Below are 17,779 nucleotides of genomic sequence, written 5' to 3'. Positions count from 1 at the left end.
GAAGAAGCACTTAAGATGTGCTTCTTCTTAAAAGTGCACTGCAGACAAAAACACGGGAAGCACTTGGCTTCCTTTAATGAAACTTTTAAAATGCCGAAAATACCCATACTTATTTTTTTTGAAAATGCAAAAATACCCTCTCTTTTTCTCTCCTATTAAAATTAAAACTATCACAGACATTTACGAAATTTTTTTTTTTGGACGAACAGACATTTACGATTGTCAATATGCATCAACATTAAATTCGTCTGCAATGTTGATATGTTAAGGCACAACATTAGAGACACTAAAATCACCATCCATGACATCGAAATCTCACAACCAACCACTGGTATCAGAGCTCTATGATTAATAGCAGTATGCTTAAAACCCTGTTGCTGCTGGTTTCAGCTCCAAAAGCTTCAGAATCCATTATTGTTGATTCTAGAATTAGTAGAAATAACTTGTTTTTTCTCTTCTTCTTGAATATGCAACTCTTTAGCTCTCTCTCTCTCTCTCTCTCTCTCTCTCTCTCTCTCTCTATATATATATATATATATATATATATATATATATATATATAGCACTTAGGTGTGCTACCAAAGTGAGGAATATGAAGATTGAAAGAATTCATAATTTCATATGAAGGTGAAAAACCAAAAGTGAGGATTAATTTTTTAGTTTAGTATGAACACAACTGGCTGGCATAATCCTCGTTATGGATTATGTTCCTAAATCCTACTATGAACACAATTAGTATTCATGAGTGAGTCGAAGTATCCTTAGATTATCGTTGTTGGAGAATGATACCATAGATGCATAATTTTCCTATGAAAAACAAATACAAATAGTTGTTGTTTTAATGGTTCTTCACAACTTTAAGTCGTGTTTTTATTTTGGGATCCTGTGAATTTTTAATTATAATATTTTGGGATTCTTTAAAATTTTTTAAAGTACTTTTAAAAGGAGTGTTACTATTTCCACCCACTGTCTTATTTCTCCACCTACCTTATCTTCCCACCCACTATGTAAATTTGAAAAAAACACAATCCTATCTTTCCACCCACCATTATTCCTAAAATACCCTTTAATTATTAATTCAAAGCAAATTCTCTCAAAAACCCAACTTATATCCGTTTTATTTCCTGACCCGTATTAAGGGAAATCTCCCTTTCTTTCCTCCAAGCCAATTGTGGTTATTTCAAGAGTTCATCCCTCTTTCTCATCCTGGAGGAGGTACTCATGGGCTTTGTGATGAGAGGGGTTGTGTGCGGTAGAAGAGGGGATTTGGGTATTTATTTTCTTTTAGGTCTTCTTTAATTTCTTATTTATTTATTTTAATACATATGTGGTTGAAGAACATGAAGTTAAAGCAAGGTTCGAATGCTATGGTCCCTAGGCTCCTATCATGTTGATCTCTCTCAATCAAATAATACCAATCGCTTGTTGTTTGAAGCGAATAGATGAAAATAAAACAACTTCATGATATAGAATTTCATGAAATCTTAAAAGGACAATAGGAGCCTTTGAAGGGAAAATTAATTTTGCCCACGTTTGTTTCGCAGAGAAAATGATAGTACCTTTAAGAGAAATCAGATTTATGATGGAAAAATAGTAAAACTTTGGGAAGCTTTAAACAAAGAGATGGCTAGATGAGGAAGAAGAAGTTGTGTGCAATATGCGGGTCAAGAATTTAAGTTAATAAAAGGCTCTATGTATTGTGAGATTAATCCAATGGCTGGTATAAAATGGTTGCTCACTCTTAGGTGAGGGAGATTGGTTTTGTCCCTAAGTCCTTAGAAGTCATTTTACAAATGGGTAAATTTGTCTTAAATTTTTTGAAGATAAGGTGGGTGGAAAAATAGGACAGAGAGAGGGGTGGAAATAGCAGCACTCTTTAAAAGCGCTTTTACTGTGTCAGCCAAACACTCAACAAAATATCAAAACACTTTTATGTAATGTAAAAGCACTTTTAAATGTGACATCCAAACGACAAACTTTTTCTTTGTAGAAGCGCTTATGTCATAAGCGCTACTGACATAAGCGCTACTGGCATAAGCGCTTCAGGAAGAAGCACTCCCAAACAATCAGATGCTTGGTTTCCAAGGGCTACTCAGAATCCTATGCCACTTTTAATGAGCAAGTAAAAGTACGCGAAATTGTTGGATTGAGGTGAAAATTCATGCTGATAGGTATGGAAGATTAACAAGAAACGGCGTGCAAACTTGGTGGTTTTAGCTAAAGGAGAAGATAAATTATGTTTATACCAAACAAAAAGTGATGCAATGTTAGTTAGTAGTTGGGTCAGCATTTGTGCAGGATAGAATAACTCAGTTTTTTACACGTTTCACGTCATGTTACAAATTCACATATTATAATATGAGTAGACGATATTATATTAATAAAAGCAAAATTATGTGTTTTTACATGAATCAGTAACGCCACATGACAGTGTTATGACCACACCAAAAAGTTTATCGAGTCACATCAAGTCCCTATAAACTTCTGTTTCTTCGCTGTGTTCATGTATGGCTTGAAGACCCATTCATCCTGGGCTTCAGTCTGATCCAGTGTTCCCAACTTTATCTGCAACACCAGAGAGAGAAAAAACGTAAGCAAAACAACACAATGAAATATTAATTAAACAATGTACAAGAGTCATAGAAACCTCAAGGTTCAACCGTAACCATTATGGCCACTTTAAACATTTAACTTGAACTGGAATAGAAGACAGCCATTATGGGAAATCATAATTATTTTCCAGTTTAAACCTTATATGTGATTAGTAACTACTCTTGGAGACAATTATATATATATATATATATATATATCCAATATATATTTAAATTCAATGATCCTATTGCGATCATCCTTACAAAAAATTAGACAAATCGTTTCGACATCTAATTGGGTCCTACAAAATCAATGAACACGGTATTATCGTGCGGATGAAATGTATCATCATATGTATGTATGTATGGCTGGAACCCAATATTTGGTCAGTGAATAAGGAGATAGCCAACCAAGTAAAATACAAGAAATATTGCAGTCTACTCGAGTCGAGTCATGTATAACCATTTTCATTTTAACTTCAACTTGAAGAAAAAGAATCACTCCATTCATCTGTCATGATGGCCATTTATGGGAAGGTACATCAATATTTTCCAGTTTAAGGCTACGTTTTAAACTATTCTCGGTCTTGGGAATAGTACCCACCCTTTCCCAACCATTTTTTCAGGAGAAAGGGTTGGGCCATAGGGAAGAAAGGCTAAAATGTTAAAGGCAGGACACTTCAATGGGCAAACCTGCCACAGCGAATGTAACCTCATAACCGGACAGATTGAATTACTTTTGGGTGCAGTTTGAAACAATACAAAAGGTGAACAGACATGAAGGCAAAAAGACTAAACATAGAAAAATATATACAAAACAGTAAATTAAACTGAAAATAAGAGAGCAAGTGTGATATCAATGCAAGAAGCACAAATCCTTGACCATATAGGTAAAGCGCTAACCTTGAAAAGCCTCATTTCAAACCGAGGACCAATCTCCTCCAGAACGATGGATTTAGGACCTCCATGCTTCTCATAAGTATGATGCCTGTAGGTTCTCAGTTTGTTAACGGAAAAGCAGAGCAAAACTTACACATTTAGCGAAGAATAGAATCGCAAATAAGAAAACTCACTTACTAAATCACACAGCGGGAAAAGAGAAGCACAAATGAGACAACAAACCTGAATGAAATATAGTCTGACTGATTGGCGAAAGTGATTATGCGCTTTGTTTCTGGCTTTGGCACTGGAAAGAGATGCTTCAAAATATTTGCTGTTCTCTCACCCAACTATCAACACATCAAGAAGAAATAAGATAATATAATATAATGTTGATAGGGTGGTAACTAAGAAGGCCAACTCACAAATAGGAGTGATGTATTTATACATAAGATGAAGGTGTAGCAGAACCACATATGCAAACCCAAAAGAGTGGAGAATTTAGAAAAAGTAAGAACAGTAATAAGGGGGAAAGCGATAGAGTGATAGAGATGAATAATGCGCCACATCCAATCACAATACCATCAGGATTAGGTTTTTTAATAAGCCATCAGGATAGTTTATTAATACAAACAGGCACCAAAACAAACCAGCAGAGGACAAAATGGTGCTTCAAAGGGTAAAAGTCCTCGAAATTTCATAGTCAGTAGTAAATTCATGAAAACAGTAGTGGTCATTGATTTGCAGAACAATTATAATCTGTGAACAATGCTATTAATCCATGGGGTCTTATCTTTCTTCTCAAACATATTAGGTAATATGAGCAATCAAGAAGATGGTACCTTAGTCGTGAAATTGTCAAGAATCACATGTGGATAAACCTGCGGCATGGTTCCCATAGCTTTCTTGTCCTTGATGTCATGTCTTGTAACCTATTAAGTAGAATATTTTTAGCAAAATTCCCAAACTATTAAGTTCAAGCACAGATATAGTCAAAAAGCAACAAGGTCAAAAAATGATCAAGATCATAAATCTAATTAATTAAATTGGTTTAATTTTCAATGTTCATCATGATTGGCATATTTCAATTGTCATTATCAGCTCTTCCTATTATGTTCCTTTGGTCTCGGAAGCTGATGCTTTTATATTGAAAAAAGACCATCATTCTTCTTTCACTTTTAAAAACACTATCTCTGCCTCAATTTTCCCTTTCTGCTGAAGACCCCTGGAAAATTGCTGTTGTCTGGATTCTTTTTCTGCAGTCAAAAGTCAGTTTTAATATCAAATATTTATTTTACATTAACATGGATCATTACACTACTTACCACATTGCGCAGTTCGAAAAAAGCAGTTGGACCAAAAGGAAGGTGGGTTATAAACAAACCATCAGGTATGCCACGATTTTCATGAACCAAAACAACATCTGTAAAATCATGTGCACGGCAAGTTTCAATAATTTCAGAAATAACCTGCAGGGTTTGGGAGAAAAACACTTAAAGTCAATTAGATAGTTTACTATGGAAAATAGACCAAAGGATCAAAACCATGGCAGGTATATCCTCAAATGTGATAAGCTGCCGAGAAAGAATTCTAACATCTAACATAAATAGAATAATATCAGAAAAAATTGAAGCGGTCATTTGCCTGGAAAAGAGATATTCACCATGTTCTTAAATGTAGGGGTCAATCTAGACATACTAGCAACACCAAACAAATGGTGAACAGTAAAAGACTGAACAAACTGAACTGAAAATCAAAGGCACATATATGGTTGGTATTTCGCAACATTACGGATTGGTTGCGGTGAAATTGCGGTTTTGCAGAATCTCGATAGAAAATGCCAGCCCTAGTGCCAATGACTTAATGCGAGTAGTGCAAGGTTAAGCACATGACACATAACAGAAATGAAACAGCACCATGCACAAAAAATATTTGCAAATAAGGAATTCCAGGAACTTTTCTATTTTCTGGTGCCTATGGAAAAGTTGAAATGACAGAGCTTTGGAGTCCAGGATTCTTTTATGGACTTAGAAACACAACCTGTACATTAATATGTTTAGAAGAAACGCTAGTCCAACCACTGTACTACTAGTACAACCACTTTACTACTAGTGCAACGATTAGGTTGATTTTTTCACAACATTTTGTTTATCTTATTTCTGTACTGAGCATATAACCAATAGACTCTTCCTAAAAATCTATTTTTTCTCGGTGCTAAAAGTCAATAAAATAAAAATTAAAAAATCCTAAGCTTTACAAGGTGCATGGATTTTTTTGTTAGCAGGTCTTGCCAGTTACGAGTTCATGTTAAGCAAATAATAATTCATCCTAATTGATTAACTTCATAGTATGCTTAATTTCTGTTACCGGTGTCGCGTTGTCTCGAAAATTAACTTTTTTTTTTATAAATCAGGGAGGAGGGCATTCAAACTTGGGATCTCTTCCAACATTAGGAAGAGAAACACCAGTAGACTAAGAGCTAGTCAGTTCCCTACAACATATTTAAAATGGTGAACAAATTATTTTCAAAAGACTAAATGTCCATATCAAAAATAGAACTGTGAAATAATTTACTGTTGCATTCATATAAAAGATTCAACAGATCAGGGTTGAGGAGCTGAACATCCCAGCCCAATCTCACAAACACTCCTAGCACCAAAACGTCCAACATACCTCCTAATTTTCAGACTAAACCCCATGAGGTGTACGATTTTTCCAAGTATAAATTTTGTTATCACACACTGGGCATATATTTGATATACATGAAAAAGCAACAAAAGCAAAACTTAGAAAATGCGTCAAGAAACCTGATGATTTATGTAAAAACAAATAGGGAAGAAAAGGAAAATAAGCCGAACAAGTTTGGGCAAAAAGTTCACCAACCTGACCACCACGGTTCATTTGTTGTGCATTAGGAAAAACAAGTTTCAGTTCCTACAACAAGTGTTATGTGATCCACAATAGCACTAATCAAAACCAAATTTGCAGCAAATAATACGAACCAACAAATTGAACACCAAAAGTGCAACTAGATAAACCAGAGAAATTGAAAGAGGCTAGGCCAACCTTTGCAAATTGTACTAGAGGAGCACTTGGATTCCGGGAAGTAGTTATCAAAATCTTGGGATCTCTTTCTGCTGCTTTTGCGTACTCATCGTCGATATGTGTCCTTGGGACTAGGATTCAAAAATGAAAACAGGGAAGAATTGACCACATAATAAAATGTAAAACTACAAATTACAGGACAGTTGGGTATCAAGAGTTTTTCGAGTATTTGTTTTAAATTATAGACATCATGTACACAGAGCCAATTTCTAAGCGCACTTGTGCAGGCTCATCATCACTACATGCAAATTTTTACAGAATGTCTTCTACAAGACCCATATCTATCTAGCCTGTTAAGCCTCATTTCTTAATTTCAACTTCCTTACCTATAATGTGAAAATCAAATAAACTTTAACCATTCATTCTTCTCACAGTTTTCCTTTTTACTTCTTTAAAAACCAACAGAACCATCAAGAAAAATACATTGGCGGTCTAAAGAACAAAAGAAGAGAAAAAAGAATTTCTATATACTCATATACCAGCAGTGTTCTCATCTTCGAGATCGATTTCTCGACGAAGCTCCGCCTCTTCATTCCGAAGCTCAGTGGGAATCGGTTTACCCTCTGCAAGAAAACAAAAGGTGTCCCAAATTTGTTGAAGAATGCACAAGTCACACGTTGAAAACTTAACAAAATAGAAAGTCTCATATAATAAATAGTTTCACTTCAAATAAAATTGAGGTATTTTGTATAAAATACCACATCTACTAAACATGTGATTAAGTTTTGGACAATATTGATATTGCTAGTGGTGGACTAAGGGTTATTGAAGCATACACAAGGCTAACACTAGAAACTTAACAAAATAGAAAGTCTCATGTAATAAATAGTTTCCTCCTAATAAAGTCGAGACCTTTAGTATGAACTTGATTAAATTGAGGACAATATCGATGTTGCTAGTAGTGGGCTAAGGCTCCGTCCCTCTGAAATCTTAATAACATTAAGTAGAAAATCAACTAACCCTAAAACAAAACTTGAACAGAAAATCAAAGATAAAAGGGTAACCTTGCAGAGCTTCCCTAATCTTGCGCTTGTTCTCGTAGAGAAGGCGTTCTTTGCCTTCTAAGCTCTTTCTGTACAAATATTCTTTCATCAATCTAGTATTTTTTCTCTTCATACTCTCTCTATCTCACTCACTGCTCAGGAATGGTGATGTCCAGGGGCGAGAGGGAGACAGTAGAGCGAAGGCGGCTACAACTTCTGCCTTTCTAGGTATAAAATAATTGTTTTTCGATTGTCCCACGTTAAAATGAACAAAAAGAATAATATATATATATATTAATAAATAGAAAAACCACGGTTCACAGCCCCGAGTTTTTTTCCAATTTTTTAATTAATTTCTGCCTTCCTAGCCGTTAGGTGACGTCGGCCAGGTTTTTTTTTTTTTAGTCAGAAAAAAATGATTTCTTTTATTTAAAAAATCCTAAATTTTTTTAATTTATAAATATCTACCTCATTCTTACATATTTTCTCACAACATCTTCATCATTTCACATATTATCCTCAATTTCATCATTTTACATAATTTCTCACAATCTCTTCATTCTTTTACAAACTATCCTTCAATTTTTTTTTTTCTATTTAACTTAATTTTAAAGTTGTTTTTAAAACAAAACAAGGACTTCAACATGACAAAGTATTGTAAATTATTATTTGTTACAAACACAAAAGACTAGCTAATGTCACAAGGCCGCTCATCATTCTAGTGCTCATTTCGCCCAAAGATGTGCAACAAGATCCTCTTGTAGGTTGTTCTTTGCGATATGAGAGCAAAATTCTCCCCAACATGGAAATGCAAATGTTGCAATATGCAACAGTCACAAATTCTTCCCAACTTTATTAACGTGAAAACTATAAAAGTGTGAATATTAAGAGAGTCAGAGTGATGGATAATGTTTCACATTCTCAGAAAATCATTCTAATTACTATGACAAGCACATTCAAAAAAGATAGCCATCGCTCAAATAAGAGATGAATTCTGCAGAAAGCAAGACAGACATAAAATGGCTTTCTTTTTGTTTGCTTTTTGGAGAGACGCACTCTCACCTTACCATTGACAAGTTTGTTTACATCATAATCAACCGAGTATATCCAACCTCAAAACGACTAGCACCAAGGCAGACACGCATTCTCCACTGCCGAAGGAAGACACTCTTCCGAGGTGCGGACACTGCCGAAGCTCTCAACTGCCGAATCTAATCTCCAAGGACACGAGTCACCATCATAGTGGCTTGCACAAAGTCCCACATCGAAACTTTGTGCAAACCTCCCACTTTCACTTCCCTATAAATAGGGAACAATACCCAAGTAAAAAGGGTAACTTCTCTATCACTTTTATTGTTACTCTGCCAATTTTACCACTCATAGTTGACTTAAGCATCGGAGAGCCTTCGGCCGGCATCACACCGGTGTCCGAAGCTTAACGATCTGCTTCTCCTACTTTGTCTTATGCATACCATTCCCTTGCTGAAGGTCTTCACCTTCCCTCCTGCTGAATACTATTCATTTCTCTCTAAGTTGACCTCCCAAAAAGAGCATCAACAGTTTGGCGCCATCTGTGGGAAACAACCATTGAATCCCATTTTCCTCTACCAGCCCAGCTGACTCCTTCTCCTGTCAGGCCTCGTCGCCTCTTCTTTACCCCACACTTTGCTATGCCGACCGAGGATAGCCATGATACTCAGCACCACACCCCCGACAAAGGTACTTTCCAAGAAAACCTTGATGCCAATCTCGGCGAGTAGAGCTTATCTGCACAGCGTTGCCAAGATGTCCAAGAAATACGAACATCTCCATACCAAAAATATCGACCTGAAGCGTAATTGGGAGAGGACTCATCCTTAAGGCTCCCAACATGACTTTACTCAGGATGCTGAGCATACCCAGCCAAACCAGCTAGTGCACTCCCACCATAGTGCCCCAGTCCAGTTCTAGGCTCAGTAAGGGTAAAGGCCCCCTCCATCCAGAGACAACCAAGTCATGGCTCCTTCACATCTCCCCACGGAATGACCAGCTCCATGAACTAGTCAAGATCTATAAAGATTGCAAGGACCGTCTCTTGGACCGTCAGACAGACCCTATCCCTATTCCTGTTAATCTCAAGGACCCAATGGTAGCACACCTAGGCCCCCCACCGAAGCCAACTCACCTACTTGCTGGAGAAGGTGCAGGGGACTCGGATAATTGGTAGTCTTACCATCTAGATGACTGGGAATTGTATCATACCAAGGCGTTCGAAGAATGGGAACCTTACCAAGCCCTTGCCAACCCATACCCCAGGCCTTTAGTACCCGACACTCTTCCTCATGCCGACCCGCCATGAGGCTTATTTTTTAGAAGGTCCGGCATCTAGAGAGTGAGCAACACAGGAGCTACAGCCCCTCTGGGCGAAGCCACGACTGGGCCTTTTACCGAACGTATCCTCAATTACCACTAGGAGAAGGACATTCAGCCATTGGCACGGAAGATCCTCTTACCCACATTTACTCTTTCCAGTCTGCCCTCGGATGCAAGGGTTTCACTGACGAAGGCATGTGCCTATTTTCCTTTCCACTCTTAGTGGCGCGGCCCTGAATTGGTTCTACAGCTGAACTCCCGCACCATCAACTCATTTGATAGTCTGAAGCATACCTTCCTAGATCATTTCATGATCCGGACCGATCACCTGTACTCCGCAGACGACTTGTACATGCTTCGGTAGGGTGAGGATAAACCCATTCGGGAATATGCAGCCCGCTTCAGCCATGAGTATTCTCATTGCCCGAAGATTGACAATCGCGCTTCCTTCGGTGCTTTCAAGAGTGGACTCCGCGAGTCCAACTTTTGGTACTTGGTCCACAGCAACCCTTGGAACACATATGCAGAGCTAATGAAGCAGGCAGCCGTTCATGCTAAGGCCGAGTATTTCAACTCCAAGCATAACCTAGCCACCTCTGCACACAGCACCTTTGGTGATCCTTCACATGCTTCGGTACCTAGCCCAGCCCCACCTCGCGTTCTACTCCCGCCCCGGATAACTAAGGTACCCGCACCAAAAAGAAGGATAGTTACCAGCATACCTTCAACAATAGCAAGCGTGGCCGACCACTTCCAGCCCAGTGGAAGTAACCCTCCTAGGACAAGTGATCGGGCCCCACTCCTCTTCACACCCAAGCCTAGGTTTGAGGTCTTCACCACCCTCAATACCACCTATGAGAATGTCCTAATGCACGAGGCACCCATGATACCCAAGCCTCTCCCTAGGAGACTAACCAACAAGCTTATGCCAAACACAGGTGTCTTATGTCATTTTCATCAGTTCAGGTGGCCACGATACCGAATTTTGTGTTGCCTTAAGCAACATCATTGAAGGACTTATTCGTGAGGGGAAGTTGGATAAATATGTGCACAACCTCCCATCCCTCACCTAACCCTCACCAAAGACATATCAACATGATCTCCACCATCAGCGGTGGTCCCACGTTGGCCGAAACCTCCAATAACTCCATCAAACACTATGTTCGTTCTTCTTATGCGCACTAATTCTTCAGCACTGAGGACAGATGCCTGCCTAAGACACAAAAATCAAGCTGGGCCCCCATCACCTTATGCGAGGAGGAAGAACGTGGTGTCATTCTCCCACATGACGACCCACTCATTATTCCGCGCGGACATTACTAACTTCAATGTTGGGCGATTCGTGGACACCGTAGCTCGGTCAGTGTAATGTTTGCTGATGCTTTCAACGAGCTCCAAGTCCCTACCCACTTGATAGACCGAAGCATCAAACCCCTTGTGAGCTCCTATAGCTATGTTGTTCAGCCCATTGGCAGCATCCATCTTCCTATCTCTATTGGTTCATCCTAGTGGGCGACAATCACCACTCCCTTTCTTATCATTGACGCCCCACACTTACAATGTCATCCTAGGACGCCTCTGGAGCAAATAAAGGTTTTCATTTCACGCATATGCTACTCAAGTTCCCACCTCCCGGGCATGAGCACAACGTGGCGACCAACTTGACGCATTTTTGAAGTCAAGTCCACCAATCACCAACATAGGGTGAGACCTAGCATTAACCAAGGCTCAGCCCTTCTCGAAGCACCGAACGACCGAGGACCCGAGAGGAATCGGTTACAAGAGGCCAAACCCGTGGAAGACCTCGAGCTTATCCGCCTCCATAATGACATCCTGATCGGCTGCCTCTCTGAAGTTTGGCTCGACCTCGTGGCATTCCTTCGCCTTAATTAAGAGGTCTTTGTCTGGTCTTACAACAATATGCTTGGTATATCCCCTGATGTTATTTCTCATCGGCTAAGCATTAATCCTCCTATCTTCCCTGTTCGGCGTAAGCGTCATGCCTATGACCCAGAGAGGTATGAGACCATGAATGCGGAGGTGGATAAGCTAAGCAGTATTGGATTCATCAAGAAGGTGGACTATCCCACCTGGCTAGCTAATGTGGTGATGGTACATAAACCAAAGAAAGACTGGCGCATGTGTGTAGACTATACCAACCTTAATCGGGCTTGCCCGAAGGACATCTTCCCTTTACCTCAAATCAACCAGCTTGTTGACGCCATAGCTGGCCACGCCCTCCTTAGCTTCATGGATGCTTACTCAGGGTACAACCTGATCTTCATGCACCCTGATGACCAAACCCATACATCTTTCATCACCGACCGTGACCTCTACTGCTGCAAGGTTATGCCCTTCGGCCTAAAAACTTAGGGCTACTTATCAGCATCTTGTGAACAACATCTTTACCCCACTGATTGGCAACACCATGGAGGTTTATGTCGATGACATGCTATTCTAAAGTCGTACTGCTAACCAGCACATCTCTAACCTATTTGCCATGTTCACCATCCCTGAAGCAGTATAAAATGAGGCTCAACCCCCCGAAGTGTTCCTTTGGCGTAGCTTCGGAAAAATTCATTGTCTTCATGATTAGCTAGCCGGGTATTGAAGCTAACCCAGAAAAGATTCAGGCCATCTTAGACATGAAGATATCCAAAACGATCAAAGACATCCAGAGCCTTACCAGACGCGTCGTGACCCGACCAGGTTTATCTCCAAGGCCACTGATCGATGCGCCCCATTCTTCAAGACACTTAAGGGTAACAAGCGAAACATCACCTGGACTGCAGAATGTGACAAGGCTTTCAGCGAACTCAATGAGTATATGAGCCAAGCCCTTTGTTGTCAACCCCCGAGCCTAGAGATATCCTCATGATTTATCTCTCCGTCTCGGCCACAGCAGTTAGCTCAGCGCTTATCCACCCCCATGAAGGTGCTGAACATCCGATGCACTATGTTAGCAAGGGATTGCAAGATGCCGAGGTTCGGTACCTAGATATGAAGAAGCTGGCCTTTGCTCTAGTGGTGTCAGCCAGACACCTAAGACCATACTTCCAAGCACACACCATTCATGTCCTAACCAACCAACTACTAAGACAGGTATTGCAGAAGCTAGAGACTTCTGGCAGGTTGGCTAAGTGGGCTATTGAGCTAGGTGAATTTGATATTCACTATAAACTCCGCCCGGCTATAAAAGGCCAGGTCATTGCTGACTTTATCTCAGAATTCATAGACCAAGCTTTGGCCGTTCCCCAGATCATAATCGACTCCACACTTCCCTCAAACCAGGTCAACGGAGCCAGCAACGGCACTCTAGCCCAACCCAGCCTTTGTGGACCTTATATGTGGATAGCTCATCCAATGCCCAGGGATGTGGGGTTGGCCTTGTTCTTATCTCCCCAGATAAAGTTGTTCTTTAGTAGGCCATCTGCTTCAAATTCCTCGCTTCTAAGAATGTCGAGAAGTACTCTTAGCTGGCCTTCGGCTAGCTAAAGAGATGGGCGCTAAGCAAATCCAGATATTTAGTGACTCCCAATTGGTCGTTCACCAAGTTAACTAGGACTTCACTACTAAGGACACCTCTATGATGACATATCTTCGCAATACCCGCCACTTGGTGGCAACATTCGACGCTTATCTTATAAGCTAGGTGCCACGCTTTGAAAGCAATCATGCTGATACATTGGCCAGGCTAGCATCCGCTATAGAACAAGGCATCGGTCGTAACATCCACATGGAGTTCTTGGATTAGCCCGGCACACGAGCACCGCTCATCTGTACCATTGATCATAACCCCACATGGATGGACCCCATCCTTCAATACTTGCAAAACTAGACACTACCTGCTGATTTTGCTGAAGCACGACGTGTTCGTTATCGCTCCGCTCGATACCTGATCATCAATGGCGCTTTATACAAGTGAGGCTTCAGCTCCCTTACCTTCGGTGTCTGACTCCAGAGGAAGGTAACTATGTCCTTAGGGAGATCCATGAGGGTATCTGCGGCAACCACTCAGGTGCTCTCTCACTAGCACATAAGGTTATTTGACAATGATACTTCTAGCCCTCACTTTATACCGATGCTCAAGCCTTCACCCAAAAGTGCAATAAGTGCCAGCGGTTTGCCAACATTCCACAACTTCCAACTGAAATATTGACAGCCATGGTCAGTCTTTAGCCATTCGCCTAATGGGTACTTGACCTCATTGGACCTATGCCGAGGGTAAGGGCCAGGTCAAATATGCAGTTGTAGCTGTGGACTACTTCACCAAGTGGGATGAAGCTGAAGCCTTAGCCACCATCACTGCAGCTTGCATCGAACTTTCATATGGCAGAATATCGTATGTCGCTTCAGCATCCCCAACCCCATCGTCACAGACAATAGCCGATAATTTGACAATGCAAAGTTCAAACAATTTTGTTCCAACCTCAAGATACGTCTTTGCTTTGCCTCCCCATCCCATCCTCAGTCCAATGGCCAGGTTGAAGCCGTGAATAAGATCATCAAGAAGACCCTGAAGACCAAGTTTGATAAAGCCAAAGGTTGCTGGCTAGAGCTACTCCTAGAGGTTCTCTGGTCCTACTGCACCACATTCCGTACCTCAACAAGAGAAACACCGTTTTCTCTTTCCTTTGGTACCAAAACTGTGGCACCAATATAGATTGGCCAGCCCATATACCGAACCTCCACTTATGATACCGAAGCCAATGACGAGCAGTTAGTCCTAAACCTCGACTTCATTGACAAGCTTTGTGACCAATCCAACATGCACAATGTCGTGTACAAACAGCGTATCGCCAAGTACTATGACTCTCGAGTCAAACCCCGTGCTTTCAAGATTAGGGATTGGATCATGGGCAAGGTTTCCTTGGCCACTAAGAACCCTGTTTAAGGTACCTTGGGTCCTACATGAGAAAGTCCTTATGAGATTACCAAAGTCTGCCGCCCCGACACTTATCAACTTCGTAATCCCAAGGGCAAGACTTTGCCTCATTCTTAGAATGCTGATCACCTCAAATACTACTATAAGTAAACACAACTAGACCTTAGGACATTATGTTTTCTTCGACTTTGGTCTTGAGCCTTGACTCAACCATCTCTTGTATCTTCTGCCTTTTGGCACCTACCTAATGAAAAACTCGACTCTGGCTAATTCTTATCAATCACATGATTATCATTTCGCTAGCACAATTGATATCAAAGGACAACAAGTCTACTATCAAAGCAAATCAAAATAACATTGCCCCAAGTCAGGTAAAATGTTTATACAAAACAAAAATAAACACCAAGTGTTCCAACAAAATAACTAGAATACATCAAGAAGGCAACGCCTTTAGGCCCCGGTAGAGAGGGTATCCGTGGTTGCCGGCTATAGCTCTGGAGTGGTCTCGGTGGTAGGACTAGGTGAAGGAGGCTCACCACTCATATCAAAGTTGATCTCGACCGAAGGGTTGAACCTCGCCAATCTCTCATTCCAGCGCAACTCGCTCATATACTAACCGATCCATGATGTAACTCCGCAGCTCCTCTGAACTCCGAACAACTCGACCGCTTCGGCTCGGGCAATAGCTCCCTCTTCGCCTTCTTCGCTCCGCTTCACTCGACGATAGCTATCTCCTCGACTTTTGAGCGCTTCAGCTCCTTCCATCTCTCTCGCCGGCGCCTTCTACAACAACATGGCGTTCTTCACATACCGCCTCTTTAACCTCTGGATCTCCTTATCTGCCTTGGCCATATTCACATACGTCTCGCCAAAGACCTACAAAACAAAGCATTATTAGTCAGAGCAAACCAGAATGATAAGAACAAATTCAGATAGATATAATTTGTATAGGCATGGGTAAGAAACGTCTTCTGGGCCCAATCTGCAAAGAAATATGCATGTGTCCTCGCCAGAGCCTCGGGGTCACTCTTCACGCCTTCCAGAAGACGTTCACCAAGGGAACCTCCCGTCGATGCATGGCCAGGTTCACCTCATTCTTCTGCCGACGCAGCTCGGAGAAGTCCACCTTCTCCACCCCCTTAGCAAACACATCCTCCATACCGAATGAGAGCTTTGGCGGTGCCTGTAGGTTAAAGGGAGGAAGCCTTAACTCTGTCCCCATCACACTCTGGTGAGCTTCCTCCAACGCCTTCTTCTTCCCCAGACGTCGGCAACCAGCCCTTCATCGTCATCTCTAGGGCGCTTTCTAGTCGCTTGCTTGGCACCCCTTTCTCCGCCTTCTTCGCCCGAGACTCCTAAGTCGCCTCTGCATCTCGGCCTCATCAAGATCCACAGCCACCTTTGTGCTTCCCTTTATAACACCTGCCACTGCATATCAAAAATTAAGTTAGTCATAACTACAAAAAGGAATCAGAAGACAAACAACAAAGGCGACCCAAATACTTATTTCCTTGCAAAGGCCGGACTCAAACAGATTCTTCTGGGTGACTAGGTTTCGGTAATCACACTCGGTCTCTGATAGCAATGATCTCACCCTCTCAACTTCATCTTCTTGCTCCTTGGAAATCGGCCCCCACTTCACCGAACCTGCACCAAAAGTTAGATACTACTCAACCATTTACACTTGCACAAGCAAAAATGGATTATTAAGAGTTAAAGCAGGTAAAAACACTACAAAACAATAATCAGTCTTAAAGGATGGGGCCAAGGACCTATAGACTGAAGTGGGTAAGAATGTGTTTGGAGACGGTCTTCCCTGGTGGACATTCCTAGTCACCATAAGCCAGGCACCACCTGTTCCTCTAAGACTTATGAGTAGAAAACTTGTGACCAATAAAGTAACCTCTCTATTTTGCCTTTCGGCAACTAGTCTGTACCCAGCCAAAACTTCCATGTTGCTTGGAGATCGAATAAAGATACATAAATTGCTCAAATATTGGCTCCCTTAATCCAGCAAACCACCAAGTAATATACACCCCATGTAAAAGAATCCAGAAGTTTGGATTATATTGCCCCGGTGCATACCTCAGCTTAGCCAACATCATTTGTACCCAATGATGAAATGGTAGTCTGAAGCCATGCTAGTACATATCAGTGAATATCAACACACATCCCTACAGAGGATATTTAACCACATCAGCAGTAGTGGGTAACCTCAAGCCCATCGAGGGTGGGACACTAAAAATCTGTCCGAGCTCTGCCAGCTTTACCTCTGTAAGTATATTACGCATTGACAAAGGGACACCAACCTGTATATCCACCCTCTCTAAAGCTGAAGTCACGGCTACGCCCACAGACCTTGACGATGATGCCTGATTGCTCGAGCCCACCTCTAGTGTATGAGACAAGGCTAGAACCCGATCAGCCACAGCCTCTAAAACTCTGTAATTCCTCTGCATCTCTCTGTGCTCGGCCTCCCGGGAATTTATTGATGGCTCACCCCTCTCACCTTCATGCACTATCATCCTACTTTCTATCATACCTTCTACCACCCCCTCTGTCTCAAAACTCTTACTTTCAGAACAAACATATTAGCTGGGCTTCGCACTCTCAGTATCTTCCCCACCAAAGATAGGGGGGTTCATGACTTTCTCTATCAGAACTTTTAGACATCTACAATATGCATAAATAAGGAAAAGGAACTAATGCACATGCAAGATGGATTGAAAACACAAGAACACAAAAAAGGAGGGCACACCTACATGCTCTTTGATCTAGAAACATACATTCAACAAGTTCGTATCAATGTTCAAGGTGTTCATCAAGTGCATACTCATATTCAAGGTGTTCATCCTAATCTTCAACATGTTTCATACCAAAAATGACATTTCAATTCAAAAGTTCAAGGGAAATGAGGTCTAACCTTGTTTGCATCACCACGACTACGACGCCGGAAATCACCTTGGCCACAAGCACCACCACCA

General features: G+C 41.2%; 1 protein-coding gene and 1 pseudogene across 2 annotated transcripts; both read right to left on the bottom strand.

Annotated features, from left to right (window-relative positions):
• Positions 1 to 2,349: 2,349 nt before the first annotated feature.
• Positions 2,350 to 7,817, bottom strand: LOC103335601 (uncharacterized). Of its 2 annotated transcripts, XM_008238617.2 has the most exons (9): positions 7,580 to 7,817; positions 7,055 to 7,138; positions 6,537 to 6,646; positions 6,354 to 6,404; positions 4,796 to 4,939; positions 4,313 to 4,402; positions 3,714 to 3,820; positions 3,495 to 3,579; positions 2,350 to 2,565 (listed from the first exon to the last, which is right to left on the bottom strand). In XM_008238617.2, exons 1-9 carry the CDS (start codon positions 7,689 to 7,691, stop codon positions 2,467 to 2,469), a joined length of 882 nt encoding a protein of 293 aa, XP_008236839.1. In that variant the 5' UTR covers positions 7,692 to 7,817; the 3' UTR covers positions 2,350 to 2,466. The 2 variants fall into 2 exon arrangements, with proteins under 2 accessions (XP_008236839.1, XP_088910717.1); XM_089054591.1 differs by lacking the exon at positions 4,796 to 4,939.
• A 7,761-nt stretch (positions 7,818 to 15,578) lies between these two features.
• Positions 15,579 to 17,320, bottom strand: LOC148916333 (uncharacterized; annotated as a pseudogene).
• Positions 17,321 to 17,779: the final 459 nt, after the last annotated feature.

Source organism: Prunus mume, linkage group LG6 (genome assembly GCF_029339155.1).
Source record: "Prunus mume cultivar Tortuosa linkage group LG6, ASM2933915v1, whole genome shotgun sequence".
NCBI lineage: Eukaryota > Viridiplantae > Streptophyta > Magnoliopsida > Rosales > Rosaceae > Prunus > Prunus mume.
The sequence above is the reverse complement of the archived record's forward strand: the minus strand, read 5'-3'. Positions and strand labels throughout refer to the sequence as shown.